Source organism: Microtus pennsylvanicus, chromosome 3, assembly GCF_037038515.1.
Source record: "Microtus pennsylvanicus isolate mMicPen1 chromosome 3, mMicPen1.hap1, whole genome shotgun sequence".
In the NCBI taxonomy this organism is placed as follows: Eukaryota; Metazoa; Chordata; class Mammalia; order Rodentia; family Cricetidae; genus Microtus; species Microtus pennsylvanicus.
In genome coordinates, this window is record NC_134581.1 from 49,868,852 (window position 1) to 49,885,563 (window position 16,712).

General features: G+C 38.7%; 1 protein-coding gene and 1 pseudogene across 2 annotated transcripts in view; one reads left to right on the forward strand and one right to left on the reverse strand.

Annotated features, from left to right (window-relative positions):
* The window catches only part of Mindy2 (MINDY lysine 48 deubiquitinase 2), a 67,751-nt gene that overhangs the window by 31,984 nt on the left and 19,055 nt on the right, over window positions 1–16,712 (forward strand). For both annotated transcript variants that reach the window (XM_075965326.1, XM_075965325.1), the window contains exon 5: window positions 9,012–9,114. In XM_075965326.1, the coding sequence (XP_075821441.1) occupies window positions 9,012–9,114 (103 nt within the window). The remainder of the gene's footprint in view (window positions 1–9,011; window positions 9,115–16,712) is intronic.
* On the reverse strand, window positions 3,419–3,854 carry LOC142846670 (coiled-coil-helix-coiled-coil-helix domain-containing protein 2 pseudogene; annotated as a pseudogene).

Below are 16,712 nucleotides of genomic sequence, written 5' to 3' on the forward strand. Positions count from 1 at the left end.
CACAATGGGTGTACCATTGTATACAAATAATTCAGCTTATTACTATATTGGTGCACACAAGAGAAATCAGATACAGGTTTGTACTAACCAAGGAAGATGCATAGGACAAAATTTAGGAAGTTTTTACCTGGGAAGCTCCTGTCTTCTAGGCATGCTACCCTCCTATAATTGTTATATGGCACTATCCATACAGTATCCCAATTTTAGAACTCAGCCTTCAGAGTTCAGATTCATTATGGATTGCCAATGTGGTTGATCTCAGTCACCAACTAGACTTGATGCCACATTGTTCATGGGGGCCTTAATGAGTCACTGTGCTCTAGTGTAAGCTGCAGATGTGGCATGAAGGCTCTGCCATGAATAGCACTATTGGTCTTGTTAACTAGAGGAACCTCAAGAGCTTAGAGGTTGTACCCCATGATTCTGGAAAGGCCAGCCTTCTCCTTGGTCAAGAGCATAGCATTAAGGAAAGAGAGAGATCACCCTGACATTTATTTCAAAAACCACTCCCATATCCTCATCACTCTAATGTGTGGAAGAATTTTGCACCTTTCTGTATATCCAGTCTGCTGGTGTGTTGGTTTTTTTTTATTATTATTACTCTTTATTCTTTGTGGCACCTCCACCCAGCCCCCAAATAAATGCACACAAAGACTTATCTTTTTCTTATGAATGCCTGTTCTTAGTTTGGCTTGTTTCTAAAAGGCTATTCTTAAATTATCCTGTTTATCTTTTGCCTCTGGGCTTTTACCTTTCTCTGTTTCTGTGTATCTTTCCTTATTTCTTACTCCATGGCTTGCTGTATAGCTGGGTGGCTAGCCCCTGATGTCCCCCTCTTTCTTTTCTTGTTCCTTCTTCCCCTTTGTTCTTTTCCCCCTTCCTTTTATTCTCTCTACCTGCCAGCCTCTCCTATCCTTTATCTGCTTAGCTATTGGCATTTTATTAGACCAATCAAGTGTTTTAGACAGGCAAAGTATCACAGCTTCACAGAGTTAAACAAATGCAATATAAAAGAATACAACACATCTTTGCATCATTCAACAAATGTTTCACAATGTAAACAAATGTAACACATCTTAAAATAATATTCTACAACATTTTTCTCTTTTTATCTAAATAAAATGATAGGTTTTTAACATAGTAAAACTCTATACAACAGAAACATTTATCAAGTAAGAACTAATTTACAATATTCAGTCCTTTTGTATGTAGCAAATTCAGAGAAAACACTCCACCATCCATCCCATCTTAGTGAAGCCAAGTTTTATACTTAATTTACTTTCTATCATAACTAAGGAAAAATAACTGAAAATAGTTCATTTGGTTTTTAACTCAATCAAAGACCCAGAAGGAGGTCTTTGATGACCTACTAAAAGAGACATCTTGCTGCTTGTATCGTCACCCAAAGTTCCTCTGCAACATTGAAGCATACATCTTCAGCCTACTGGCCTAGAGTATCTGGCAGACTTTTCAGTGAAGCAAAAACACTAAAGGACTGTCCTACCTTGTATTAGCAAAGTTCATCAGTTGCTTTCCTTTGTGTCCTGCAGAATATCTGGCAGACTCTTTTGTGAAACAGGAATTTTTCCTTTGGGCCTGCATGTCTTGTCTGCACAGCACATTATTAGCAATCTAAAGGCAACAACAGTCTTTTTTTTTTTTAATTTTTCGAGACAGGGTTTCTCTGTAGCTTTGGTGTCCGTCCTAGAACTAGCTCTTGTAGACCAGGCTGGCCTCGAACTCCCAGAGATCTGCCTGCCTCTGCCTCCCGAGTGCTGGGATTAAAGGCGTGCGCCACCACCACCCGGCGAACAACAGTCTTTTTGCCCAGTGGCTAAACTAACCACAATGAAAGCAAACTCCTTAAGGAGTTTCTTCGATGCCCATTATCTCTGAAGTAAATTGGTGCTGCCAGGAGCAGATGTGGCTCATTATCATGAAAAGGCTTAGGTTAGCAAAACATTTTAAATGCCATATTCTATAGGTCTTTGAAGTGTTTGAAGACCACTTATTTATCTAAAATATCTCTGATCTTGAAAACATGCCTAACATATCTACAAATTTGACTGTTATAGATGACTAAATATTAACCTGTGTTTCTTGATTATTGTAAATAGTTTATAATAATAGCTTTCAACAACTAGAGCTTTACCTTACATTTTTAAATGAACTGCATAGGTACAATACCTTAAACAAGAGTAGAAATGTATATAAAGTATAACAAAATAACTTTAAATTTGTATCAATATACTATATTTCCCTAAATGATAACAAAGATCCATAACCCACCAAATAACCAAAAGCTTCTCACACCCCTTCTTGGGAAAGTGGATGTCATGTTCTGCAGACTGCTTCCTATTGTCTGTGGGCAAAGCATCTTTAGGGGTCCCTGAGAAAACTGAGATAATGGTCACGTCCTGAGAAGACCAGCTATAACCTTTGACGGTAGATATCACCTATCAAGTTTCGGGAGGTCTCCCTTGATCAAACTTGATCCATATTAATGTGGAACAACACAGCCTTTCATTTCCCATGGAAACAAAAACAAGACTGCTTCTCCAAAGCACTGCATCTTTTAAGTTCAATTTTACAAATGCATTTTTTTACTTCCATTTTAAAGTTAAAACATTTTTAAAATATCTAGGCCGGTTTATTTCATCAGTCCCTCTTTCATTCCCATATCTCTAAGCAGCTGTTGTTTACTTATCAACAATCAAAAATTCAAAAGAAATATAACAATATGTAAGATCCAGACTCCCTGTGTATTTCCCATCTACATGGCTCTTTAAAGACTTTGTGTTACTATGTTTTAAAGTATTTCTTTCTTTGTATGATTGTCTATATCCATATTCTTTCTTTCTTAATCCTATGCACATTGTAAAACACACTGGAACCTGTTTAGAGATTTTTTTCCATCTGGACCTCTTTTATCTATGGTCTATTTTGACCGTGTGAGCAAACTTTAAACTACTAAGCTACAGCTGAGTGCTCTGTGCCACTCTAATGGCTGACTCCACTTGCTTCTAGGTTCCTGAGAACCAAGCCTAAAGCTCGCAGTCCAGTTGGAGGTGCATTTGACCAGAACTGCATTCAACATCCCCAGAAATTTAGACTTCCAATGCTTGCACTGAGGCAGGCGCTTTTACATAGTTTTTGTTTCTATTTAGCATGAAAAAGGTTGTTTCTGTGTGGCAGAATTTCATTAGCTCACAAAAAAAACAATATAGTTGGTTCAAGGAGGCCATCACTTGCCCAGTCCCCAACACTAGAAGCCTCAGTGAATATCTGTACAGTTAGAATTCTTTCATGATTATTCTGAAGCAATGGAGCTATTAGAAATAAAAGGTTTACTCAGGGTCTGAACTTGCACTATCAATTATGTAGAGCCCATTTTAATTTTTTGGTTTGAACTTGTTGATTAGATTAAACCATTTGTAATTCTTTACTGCTGCAACACCTTGTTGAAGCCCTTGCAGAGTTTGACGTTGCTCTGGTTCTGGGCACACTCCAGAAACTGATCTCGAGAGCAAGGCCCATAAGATGCCTGGTCTAGCAGCTGGGCTCCCTGGGGCTCCTGGTAAGTGAGGTCAGGCAGGCTGAGCATTACCACCTCCACTGAAGCCTCTAGTGATGGCATGACCTAGGGTGGGCCCCACTGCAGAACCCACAGCCACACGGGCTGTAGTGGTTGCCATCTGGGCCGTTAGGCATGGCTGCCTGGCAGGTGAGTCAACTGGAGATGGTGCAGCTGCTGCTGGAGGCTGAACTGCAGGTGCTTTCCTGGGAGCAACCCTCATCTGAGGGGCCTGGCTGGCCAGAGGGACCACCCTGGAAGGCAGTTTCGGCTTCCACATAACATGCTAGGTACTCACACACTTGAAGTTCAAAGACAACAAACTCAAAGGAGAACTTTTTTTTTTTAAAGGGGCCGTGTTCTTTTTTTTTTTTTTAAGCTTTTTCAGGATCTGTGGAAATTCAAGAGACTCATGTCAGGCACCAAAATGTTGATGATTGTTTTATTACTCTTTGGGAGACCCACCACACAGCTCCCAAATACATACATACAGATGCTTATTCTTTCTTATGAATGCCCGCCTTAGCTTGGTTTGTCTCTAACTAGCTTTTCTTAAATTACTGCAGCTCTCTTTTGCCTCTGGGCTTTTACCTTTCTGTTTCTGTATACCTTTCATTATTTCTTACTGCATGACTTGCTGTGTAGTTGGTGGCTGACCTCTGATGTCCTCTTCCTTCTTTTCTCATTCCTTCCTCCTCTTTGCTCTTTTTCTTCTTCTATTTATTCTCTCTGCCTGCCAGCCCCTCCTATCTTTTCTCCTGCTTAGCTATCGGCCGTTCAGTTCTTATTAGATCAATCAGGTGTTTTAGACAGGAAAAGTAACCAGTTTCACAGAGTTAAACAAATGCAACATAAAAGAATACAATAATCTTTAAATCATTAAGCAAAATGTTCCACAGAATAAACAAATGTAACAACATATCTTAAAATAATAGTCTACAATCTACTGGTATTTAATAATCTACATTCCAGTTTCTGCCTCTTGCCAAGTACACCAGGGCCTTGACTTGAAGTACAGGATACACCCCAGTATAACCAAACAAAGTGTTAAGAAGAGCTTAGTTAGAAAGGTGTGGGTGAAGGTAAAGGAAACAACCAAGGGATAGTGAAGTATCTTAGAGCTGTCAGCAGCCAGGAACCATTTCCCCTTAACTCTGAAGACACAGTGGTTAAAACCCAGACACACCACTTGCTGAAGCATGAGAGGACCGTCTAGAAGGGAATAGTTACTGGCAGATGTGCCTAACAGCAGAGATAGACGGGAAGACCTCCTCTTCTGCCCTCCACTCTCTAGTGTCCATTATTATCATGCATTAGTCAAATAAAGAGGCAGCCTTTAGAATCAACTGCAGAAATGATCTTGGAAGAACCAAAGGAAGAAACAGCCTCTTTGTCTGTAAAGATTCGGCTATCCTGGACACTTCATGTCAATGAAAACATGAAATATGTGATCTTCGTTACTTCTTTATTTATGTGCATATGCGTGTAGACTCTTGTTCTCACAGATCTACCTTACATTTACCTCCTGAGTGATTGGATATATAATTTTGATGAGACTCAATTTATCTATTTTTTTATATTTATTTATTTGTCATGTATACAATATTCTGCAAGCCAGAAGAGGGCACCAGACTTCATTACAGATGGTTGTGAGCCATCATGTGGTTGCCAGGAATTGAACTCAGGACCTTTGGAAGAGCAGGCAATGCTCTTAACCACTGAGCTATCTCTCCAGCCCTCAATTTATCTATTTTTAATTTTGTCTTCTGTGTGGTCACCTAACCAAAAGTCACAACTGTGAACTCATATGTTTTAGTGTTTACATTTAGGAATGTGATCCATTTTGAATTAGTTTTTCTGTATCTGGAAGGGGCCCAACCTTATTCTTTTACCTGTCAGTATCCCATCACCCTGTTATTTGCTGCAAAGATCATTCAAGACCTACTGAACTGACTTGATACTCACTGGCAAAGTAACCTTCTTTTTTTATTTTCTTTAATCTCTAGTATAGTTGCAATAAGGTGAAATCATGATGGGTATTTGTTGAATTTTTGGTTTGTTTGTTTTGTTTAGTCTTTATGACAGAGTATGATAGCCTGGTTTGACCTGGGACTCACTATGTAGTCCAGGCTGGCCTTGAATCCACAGCAATTCTGCCTCAGTTTAATCCAGGTTTTTATGCTCTAGACTCTGCCTAACACCACTTCCTGCCTTTCTCTGACATTCTCACTCTACTCCAGTGACACTTGGTGTTTTTCTGTTAGCTAAGCAGGTCAGCTCATTCCTCTCAGAGCTGCTGATGTTGCTACAGGTCCTGGCATGGAACCCAGAGCCCTGTGTGTGCCAGGCAAGTCTGCACTCTTAGCCCAGCTCTGTTTTGTACTGACTGGATTATCACCTGTGGACTGACAGTCTTCCAGCACCTTGTTCTCCCAGGTCTTCACAGTCTTGGTTCTTTGTATTTTAAAAGTTCTTGTCAAATATTATCTTGTAAGAGAGACCCTCCCTAAAATTATTACTCTACCTCTTCTCAGCCATTTTCTCTCCTTTTACTATGTTTTTTTTTATCATTTGTCATTAAACTATAATTATTATCTATTCATTTACCTGACTGACTGCCATTTCCCAAGAAATGCTTATTTTATGGGATCTTATGTCTCAGTGTTTAGAATAGTTTATGTCAATAGTAGGTGCTTTGTTGAAATAGGAGCAGCGGGCTGGGCTGCGTCCCCGGCACCCGGCCGCCCCCACGGCTAGCTTTACCCGAAATAATTACACGGAAACTGTATTCTTTTAAACACTGCCTGACCCATTAGTTTCAGTTTCTTATTGGCTAGCTCTTACATATCGATCTAACCCATTTCTATTAATCTGTGTAGCCCACGAGCTGGCTTACCAGGAATGATCTTAACCTGCGTCTGTCTGGAGTGGGAGAATCATGGCGACTCCTTGACTCAGCTTCTTTCTCCCAGCTTTCTGTTCTGTTTACCCCGCCTACCTAAGGGTTGGCTTATCAAATGGGTCTAGGCAGTTTCTTTATTAATAAGAAATCACTCCCACATCAGTGCTTAATAAATACTAACTGATGGAGTGCATTGTGCCTGCATTAGCTATAGAGAAAGAGAACATCATGGCAGGGGGTTGCCTATATCCTCCATCCCTGAAAGCAACTGGTATTCTGGGCAATAAAAGGGTAGTTCACTTTAACCAGGACATCTGTGTTTTGATTGGCACACTGTCACTGAGGATATCACTAAAAGTCAACTTGTCACGCACTTTACACGTCCTGGGTGTAACTTGGCAGTTAGCAATACCAGGTACTTTCACTTCTTGTAAGTCACACGACAGCCCGAGGAACATTAGACTGAGTTCTTAAAAACTAAACTCAGATCACCTATTTGTGTGTATAGCTGTAAGTTGTTTAATATGGTTGAATAATATACTTACAGAAAAAAAATGAATTTCAGTGTAGTACAGAGATGGCTCATCGGGTGCTTCTGGTCTAGGCAGAGGTTCCCAAGAGAAGCCTCAGTGCTTTAGATCTGTTTCCCTCCCTCGCTTTCTAACAAATCATGGTTATCAAAAGAGAACAAGAAAATACAAAAGCTTAAAAAAAAAAAAACCTTTCAGACTGGGCAGTGGTCTGAATCCACGCCTTTAATCCTAGTACTTGGGAGATAGAGGCAGGTGGATCTCTGTGAGTTTAAGGCCAGCCTGGTCTACAGAGTGATTTTAAACAAACAAAAACCAAAACAAACTTTCAGACCTAGATGCTTCTTTGAATTTTAATTCTGTAGTTTATAAATAGGTACCTTGCTTGGATACAGTAATACCTTTTGTATTTGGGAGGCAGAGGCAGACAGCTCTCTCTGAATCTGAGACTATCATGGTTTTATAGAGCAAGTACCAGGACAGCTAGGACTGCATAGAGAGACTTTGTCTCAAGAGAAAACTATCTTGAACATAAATATCTATAGTCATCTGGATAATGGACACTAGAATTCAGTCATTAATTGGTAACTAATCATTTGTTTGTTTGTTTGTTTTCTTTTGAGCTAGGGTCTCAAGCATCCTATTCTGGCCTCAAACTCACTATGTAACAGAGGAATCAACTTGAATTCCTGATCCACCAGCCTCCACTGCCCAAGCACTAAAGTTACAGATGCAGGCCACTATACCCTCTAACTAGCCACTTGGGAGCAAAGGTGAAGGCTAGATAATAATGGGATGGCATCGGTGAACTAAAAGACAAAAGCTAACTCAATTCTTTCCATGTGAAGTAATTTTTCAAGAATGAAGCAAAGTTTTTTTTCAAATTACATTTTAGTGATTTGCTATTGCTAGGCCTTTATTAGTATAAATATAAGTATTTGGACAAGAAGTAAATACATCTCACATGTAAAGAAAAACTAGATATATTGCATATAATATAGATAAATCTATGTGACTGATGGTTAACAAATAGCATGATCTTTTGGGTACTTAAAATTTTTAAGTTTTGCTGAACTAATAACAGAAGTTAGAAGAATTAATGAAATTAAAGTTTCCAAGGACCTAGAGTTAATTGTTAAAGATGAAAATAATTAACAATTTCTGTTTTTAATTCTGTGGCAAGTCTTGCTTTGTTACTGAGGCTGGTCATAGCAAATACTTAAAAAGACAGTAACTTGGGCTGGATTAAAACACATTTGTGTTTTGCTGTTGATAAGATATATACATAAAATATAATAACATAGAAATACTGTAAGGAACAAGAAATGACTCAAAATTGATAAAAGTGATGGACAGATGGCATGGGCATTGTGAGTTTGTGGACAGCCTGAGATCTCAAAAACAAAATAAGTGTGAAAGTGTCACAGGTGGAGGACAGGCTCAGCATCAAGGTCACAGGCATGTGCCACCACACTGTTTGAAAACATCTGTGTTATCTGAACACTGAGTTTTTCTTTTTGTTTCTGTTTTATGTGTATGAATATTTTTGTCTGCCTATACATCTGTGTATCACATGTATGCAGTGCCTGTGGAGACCAGGAGAGGGTGTTAGCTTCTGGAACTGGAGAGTTGTGAGCACCTAAAAGAGTGCTGGAAAAGGAGCCAGTGCTTCTTAACTGCTGAATCATCTATTCCCCGAATTTTCTAATTTTTCCTCCTGAATACTTCATTTATTATAGTTCCTTAAATGCATCTTTATAGTCTTTACAGTTGCATGTAATAACTATCATTTTTGCACAGTTCAAATATAACTATGTTGGAGTTTTCATAATGTGTTAGACTGAGTTGTAAACAGAAACTGCTGGGTTCTGCCTTCTGAACTGGAGTTTTCCTAAGCATTTCTATTCAGTGTTGTATTAGAACACAGGCTTACAGAGTAATGGGATTGTTTTCATTATTGTTTCTAATCTTGCCAGGGCTAGTAAGACAGTCATTTGTTTTCCAGACTGATGACATTGTAAAAGCTGTTGGCAACTGCAGCTACAACCAACTGGTGGAGAAGATCATCTCCTGTAAGCAGTCAGACAACAGCCAGTTGGTTAGTGAAGGTGGGTGAGTGCGGATGATACCTGGTAAAATAATTTGTCTTGAAATACATTGAGTTTACATTTATCTTCTATAAGTAAACAAAATAATTGTTTCTTTATAACATTTTCATTATTGTAAATTTATTAGATAGAAATTCTAAAAATATAAGTGGTGGCTCTTGTAGGAATTAAAAGAAGCATTTGTAGACATGCAGGAAAGGATTCTTCTCAAGCCATCTTCAGCTGACTGTAAAATCAGGACAGGTTGCTAAGACCAGACTTTGGATCACTTGCGGCTTTGGTGAGATCAGATGTCCAACGATTACTACTTGTGCTTACCGAGTGGATTGTGTTACTGTCCCTAAACCCTCATCTAAAGAGCTTATATGTATTTCCCACAGTGTCTCAATGCAGTTCAGTATGAAAGCCTCATTCTGGAACATGAGTAACTGACTGAAATTACTAAATTCACTGTTATGGAGACAGGTCAATATTTTTTCAGGGTTTTCCTCCTTTGAAGCCCCTCTCACTCACTTTTCCTCAATAAATCTACATATACCCTTCTTTAAAAAAAATACATCTTTTAGATGTGCTCCAATTAATAATGAGTAAAAAGATTTGAAACCAGAATTCTCTCAGGTTGAAAGCCATTTCAATAAACCTTCACCACCATTCACTCCATTGTTTCATACAAGGACATACTGAAGCTGAAGTTCTCCTTCCTTAGCATGGAAAAGAAAGGAAGGGAAAATCAAAATAAGCAGGGGCAGGGGATGAGTTTCCCACTCTCACTCAGACACAGTTCTTCAAAATGCAGCACAATAAAGATTATAGTTAACGCATTTTTATAAATTAAAGCTAGTGAGTATAAGGATATATAATAGGCTAGGGGCTGGGCAAGATAGCACATGCCTTTAATACCAACACTCAGGAAGCAGAGGCAGGTGGATCTCTGTGAGTTTGAGGCCAGCCTGGTCTACAGTGCAAGTTCCAGTACAACCAGGTCTAGACAGAGAAACCCTGTCTCAAAACCAAACAAACAAAAAGAATGGACTAGGCTAGGGAAATGACTCAGTTGGTAAAATTCCTCTTGTGTAAAACTGTAAATAGGCATTTCTCTCCTGCCCACCATTCAAATATAACCTCTCACAGACTTACTAATTATGTTTGGCCAATGACTCAGGCTTATTACTAGCTAGCTCTTATGTGTAAATTAACCCATTATTTCTTTTCTATGCTTTGCCATGTGGTTCATAGCTTGTTACCTAATTTTCTACATGTCTTGCTTCCTCCATGACTGACTGGCATCTCCCAGATTCTGTCTTCTCCTCTATCTCTGCTTGGATTTCCTGCCTGGCTCTATCCTGTCTTGCCATATGCCAAATCAGCTTTATTTATCAACCAATGAGAGCAACACATAATCACAGCATACAGAAAGACATCCCACAGCATAAGACCTATGTTGGATTTCCCACATCACACATAAAAACTAAGTACTTTGAAGACAAGAACATCCTAGGAGCCAGTCTAGCTAAATTGCTGAGGACCTTGTCTCAGACACAAGTGGATAGCAACTGAGAAAGACACTCTAAACCAACCTCTGGTCATCCACAGGAACATCACACATACCAAAGAACAAGCAAAAAAAAAAAAAACTTGTTGGAGGAGGCTGCTAGTTAGTTCCCAGCTGCTTAACCCCCAAATAATCACACAGAAACTATGTTATTTAAATCACTGCTTGGCCCATTAGCTCTTACTTCTTATTGTCTAACTCTTATATCTTAATTTAACCGTCTCCATTAATCACCAAGAGGTCGTGGCCTACCAGCAAAGTTTCAGTGCATCTGTCTCTGGCTTCAGATCCATGGCTTCTCTCTAACTCTGCCCTTCTTTTCCCCAGCATTTAGTTTAGTTTTCCCCACCTCGTTCTGTTCCCCTATAGCTCTACTATAGGTCCAAAGCAGTTCCTTTATTAACCAATGGTAATCACAACATACAGAGGGAAATCCCACATCAAAAACTATATGCGATCATATAAAAAGATATATGCATGAATCTCATATTAACTAAGAGTCCTACTAATTGTGTTAATTATCCAGGAGTTTAATGTATTTATGCAAAAATGCAAGTAATAAAAGTTTATACCTGTCTTTTACTTGAAAAAATAACAGGAACATATAGGAGCATTGATAATTGATTTGAGTGATATCTGCTTTATTATAACTTAAGGCAAAATGTTTAAATTTTAGGAAGGAAACAAGCAATAAAGCCATCATAAAAATGTTTTCTACCAGTTATAGTGTCTCATACCTCCTCTAATCCCAGTGCTTTAGAATCTGAGATAGGAAGACTGCCTTGAGTTTGAATCCAGCCTGAGCAGTGTAGCTACTTAGTGAGTCCCAAGCCAATATGGGCTACATTGTGAGATCATCTCAAAACAAACAAGAAAATCTTTTTTCTCTCCATATGCAGAATTCTACTCACTAAATGTACTCCTTTCTATATTCCCGATGTCAGATGTATACCTGAAAGGAAGCCTTTAAAAAATTTCTATCTATGAAATCTACTTTATCAACAACACCCAATATACTGTTAGAATTATACTATTCTAGTGTTGGGGAAGCTGCGGGCTGCGTTCCTGCCACCTGACTCCCGGCCGCCTGGCTAGCTTATGCCCCAAAATAACAACACACAAACTGTATTCTTTTAAACACTGCTTGGCTCATTAGTTCTAGCCCTTACTGGCTAATTCTCATATCCCGATCAACCCATCTCTAATAATCTGTGTAGCACCAGTCTTTCAGGAAAAGATTCAGCACGTCTGACTTGGTGGCTTGCTTCATTGCATCTGCCCCGGAGGCAAGAGGCATGGCGTCTTTCTGAGGCATCTTACCTCACTTCCTCTTCCTCCCAGCATTCTGTTCTGTTTACTCCACCCACCTATGTTCTAACCTATCAGGGCCAAGCAGTTTCTTTATTAATTAACCAATGACCTTCCTCCATCATTCTAGGGTTGATGATATTGTTTGGAAGTAAAGGCACTTCCCACAACAAACCTTATAATCTGAGTTTGATCCCCAGAACCCATGGCAGAAGGAAAGAACCGATTCCTGAAAGTTGGCCTCTAACTTCCATATGCATCTAGCAACATGCATGCACAACACACACACAATAATAATAACAATAATTTAAAAAATATAATTCTTGCCAGCATTTGGGAGGCAGGGGCAGGCAGATCTCTGTGAGTCTGAAGCCAGCCTGGACTACAAGAGCTAGTTACAGGACAGGCTCTAAAGCTACAGAGAAACCCTGTCTTGAAAAACCATAAATAAAAAATATATAATTCTACTGTTCTGTGATAATTAAAAGAACAGTGAGATTCAAAAAGTGGTAAGAAGCAGAATGATATCATGAAAGAGAGTTTAGGTGGGCAGTTTATGGGTGAGAAGCCACTGGAAACAACCTGACAATATCCTTCCCATGCCAGGCTGCAATTCTACAAGGGTAGGAGTTGGTAACACACTAATTAAATATAATTAATTTGGGAAAGTCAGTTCCTCCATCACTTCTCTTTTTCCCCTAACATGACAATGTAAGTCATTGCCTCTCTGACACTGACTTCCCAGGATAATGGGTAGGTATAGGAACATAAAATGGATAATTGGAAAGAATATCTTGGCAAAAACAAGACGGAATCAGCTGCTCTGCAGTACATGGAATGTTCAATGTCCAATTTGATAGCAGTGATACTCCATATGATTTTTATACTAAGAAGTAATCGTGTGTGAAGTTTATCACAGTTAGAAAGCTAGACTAGTTTTCTGGTGGCAAGAAATAGCAATATGTAGTGCGTTTAAAATAATACCAGTCATGACTTGTATAAGGCCCCAAAGTTCACACAAACAAGGAAGAGCCATCTGGTTTTGACTCACATTCCAACAACTTCTTCTCACATGGTTCATGGTCACACCAACTTGATTCATGTTCAAGAAGTAGTCTAGTTCTTTTTTGTATGTAGCCTTTGACTGTATCTTCCTTTTGAACCAATAAAGTATCCAAACTTGTTTATCTCTAGTCTTAGAAGCTTTAATCTTAAATGACAACTACTTTTTTAAATCCAATCATTTCATATGCCATAAAGTCTTAGAATATAAAAAACACTTTTGCTAGCATTCTTCTTGATGGGGAAGAATGTTACATAGCTGGTGTCGGCAGAAGCAGCCTTTCTCTTGGTGCTGACACTTTGTGAGCACAGCACAGCATTGGTACAGTAAACAGAGTGTTCATTGTCTGTTTTCTCTTTTGACTGGCCATATCTTCTTGAATCTGGTTGTTTTAATGATTGCTTGTGACACAAAAATAAGAATCAATTAGAAAACCCCCACAGTACCAGCTGCCATACTCACCCAAAGACAGTCATTTAGTTTCACACCCTTTTAAAGTAACATCTTAACAACTATTCCTAGGATAAACACATACTTAGTAAACTGACTCCAGGATATTTATTCATTTGCCCAAACGTTTTTCCAATTGCATTCATACTGCCTTTATTAAGTAGTGGCAATCATTATTAATCTATGAAGTAAAACCATAATTTTTGCCCAACTTTTATTTTGAGAATTCTCAAAACCCTAAAGACTCTCTTGGTGAACATTCACAAGCTCTTAATTCACCAGTTGTTCAAGCATTGGATACTTGCCCTTTTTCTGTAGTCCTACACAACATATTTTTTCCTACTAAATAATATTAGAGTTAGTTGTGAGTGTCACATCACTGAAGTGTATCATCATTAAAAGAAAGAATTCTGTGTGACTTCTCTATTATGATCCAAGGACCTTGGGCAAGGCAATGTTACTGCTGTGTTGCGTAGGACGTTATTTGTGTGTTCCATTTCCTGTTTTTTTTTTAACCATTACCTCTAACTTTCCATCTCTTTCAATGTACACTCCAGCCAAGGATCAGTTAGCAGTTGCAACAGCTTCAATCTCTGGATTTAGAATAGAGTCCTGTTTTTCTTTTCCTTTCTTTTATGCCTCATTTTAAACCTTTGTTTCATTCTTTGAGAATTTCATACATTTTTTATCGTATTCTTCCCTTGATCCCCAACTTCTTCCAGATCCTTTCCTCTCCCTATCCACCCAACTATATGTTCTTTCTCTTTAAAAAAGAAAAGCCAGGGGCTGTAGAGATGGCTCAGTGGTTTAGAGCATTGTTTGCTCTTCCAGAGGTCCTGAGTTCAATTCCAAGCGACTACATAACCGCACGATGGCTCATAACCATCAATAGTGGAATCTTATTCCCTCTTCAGGCATAAAGTCATACATTCACATAGAATACTTATATACATAAAATAAATAAATAAATCTTAATTTTAAAGTGTGGTCAACCACTCCTGAGTATGGAGTCTGCCCTGGAGTGTGGGGATATACCCAGTGGTCACTCCATTGAAGTAAACTGATTTTTCCCTCTCTCTAGAGAATCTAGCTGGTACTCAACTGCAAGCTTCACCTCTGCTGGCTAGCATTCATAGCGGTAGGAGGTGCTACATACACTACTGGAGAAGTAAAGTAGTCATCAGTCTCACCCAGTTACAAACCCTGTGAGTTGTAATAACAACCTGCCTGCAAGATGTGCCGCTGGTACAATTAGTGGCATGACTACTGTAGGAATAACCAACTATTTTTTGGTGTGATGTAAGGTCCACTCCATGAGATGAAACCCATACCTTAGACTGTCAATGAGGCCAAGAACCAGACATTATATAGGTCATGGGCCCAGGGAAGTCCTACTATTCTGCTAAATGAACACAGCAATAAAACAATTCCCAATGACACATTGCTGTACCCATAGATCAATGTCTTGCTTAATCCACATCAGAGAAGCTTCTTATAGCAAATAGTAATTAACACAAAGACCCGCAGCTGGACAACAAGCAGAGAGAGAGAGACTTTAGAGTATTCAGCCCTGAAAGAGATGTCTTACCATATTCTCTCCCTGTCAAAGTTCAGGCATCTGTATGGGAATGGAAGAGTGGAAGAGGAGAGGTGGTGGATGATTTTAAGGAAACAGCATTGTCCAGGCACAACAGGGCAGATGCACATATGAACTCATAGAGACTGTGACAGTGACAGTATGCATGAGACTGACACAAGCTCAAGTCAGACAAACCTGCCACCCTCCACACCCCTACAAAGGAAGGGCATTGACACAAAGTTCTACCACTAGCCAAGAAGCTATTCTTTTAAACTTTTTAAAACCCATTGTGTGTGTGTGTGTGTGTGTGTGTGTGTGTGTGTGTGTGTGTAGGGGTGACCACTGAGCAGAAAGGGGCTTTAGATCCCCTGGAGTTATAGGCAGTTGTGAGCAATCCTAGGTAGGTGCTAGAAACCAAACTTGGGTCCTCTGCAAGATCAGTATGTACTCTTAACCACTGGGCCATATCTCCAGCCCCCTTTTATACTTTCATGTGTTTGTGACATTGTTCTCTTCCTCCTCCCTACCACCTCTCTCTACTCAGCCCTCATCTAATCCCACTCTTCTCTACTAACATTTTTTAAATAGTGAATGCCAGTATTTTATAGACTAGCCCCAATTTTGATTTATCTGATTGTTCTCTTATGAGTAGATACAGGCGATATAATTTTGGTTGGAATGCCACCCAGATGATGTCCTCTATAGTAGTCTTTTTAATTGCATCAAATTGGGTGCATGAGTCAGATTATTCATTATTAGTTACATTTAAACTTGAGTGAGGTAAAATAGGTCATATATCTTTATTGTAAAATTATTCTTTTGCTTTGTAATTAATAAGTAATAATGTGTAATTAATAATCTGTCATTAGACTTTGAAACTGTGTGAATAGCCTTTTTTTCCCTAAGAATTGTATACCCAATATACTTGGAACCATTGGTTTTTAACTGAATCAATTATGATTATGGTGGTTATTGTTTTTGTTACTTATTAGCTGTTATTCTTCTGTTTAAAAATTAGCTATTCAAAATTGAACCTATATTGGATTAAACTTACCATTTAAGAGACAACAAAAGAATTAGGAAATATTGTATTTTTAAATTCTTAATAAGTTTATACCTTATGGTTCGGGGCAATATGTAATTCAGGTGGAATTCACAATCATTTCTGCACTAAATTGGTAACATTTAATACCAATATTAATTCCCATGGTCCCAGTCTTCACTTTGTCATAGCTAGTTTGGGCAAATCATCTATTTGTGAGCCTATTTCGTATTCTATAAAAGATGTGTCTAGTGTTCATTTTTTAATTTCACACCAACATAATGGTAGTCTGCTCTGTCTCCAGTGAATTTTTTGTATTTTATCAAGGAAGCATTTATGAGCATGGATACTGCAACCAGGAGTACTTTTGAGCAAACAGTGCATTCTTCAATGTGGTACATAATAGTAAAAGCTTGAATATGTTCTGCTGAACAAGGTGACAACAATAATATGAAGGGGAACTCTTATTTCCCAACGTATAAACACAAGTGTGCTGTAACCCTCAAACTCTCCTCTCCCTAACGCAAGTCCTTATTTTTGTGCTGCATTGTAACTTTCTTTAACTCCTTTGTCCTGCCAAGTGCTTGACAAAAAGTAATGGAAA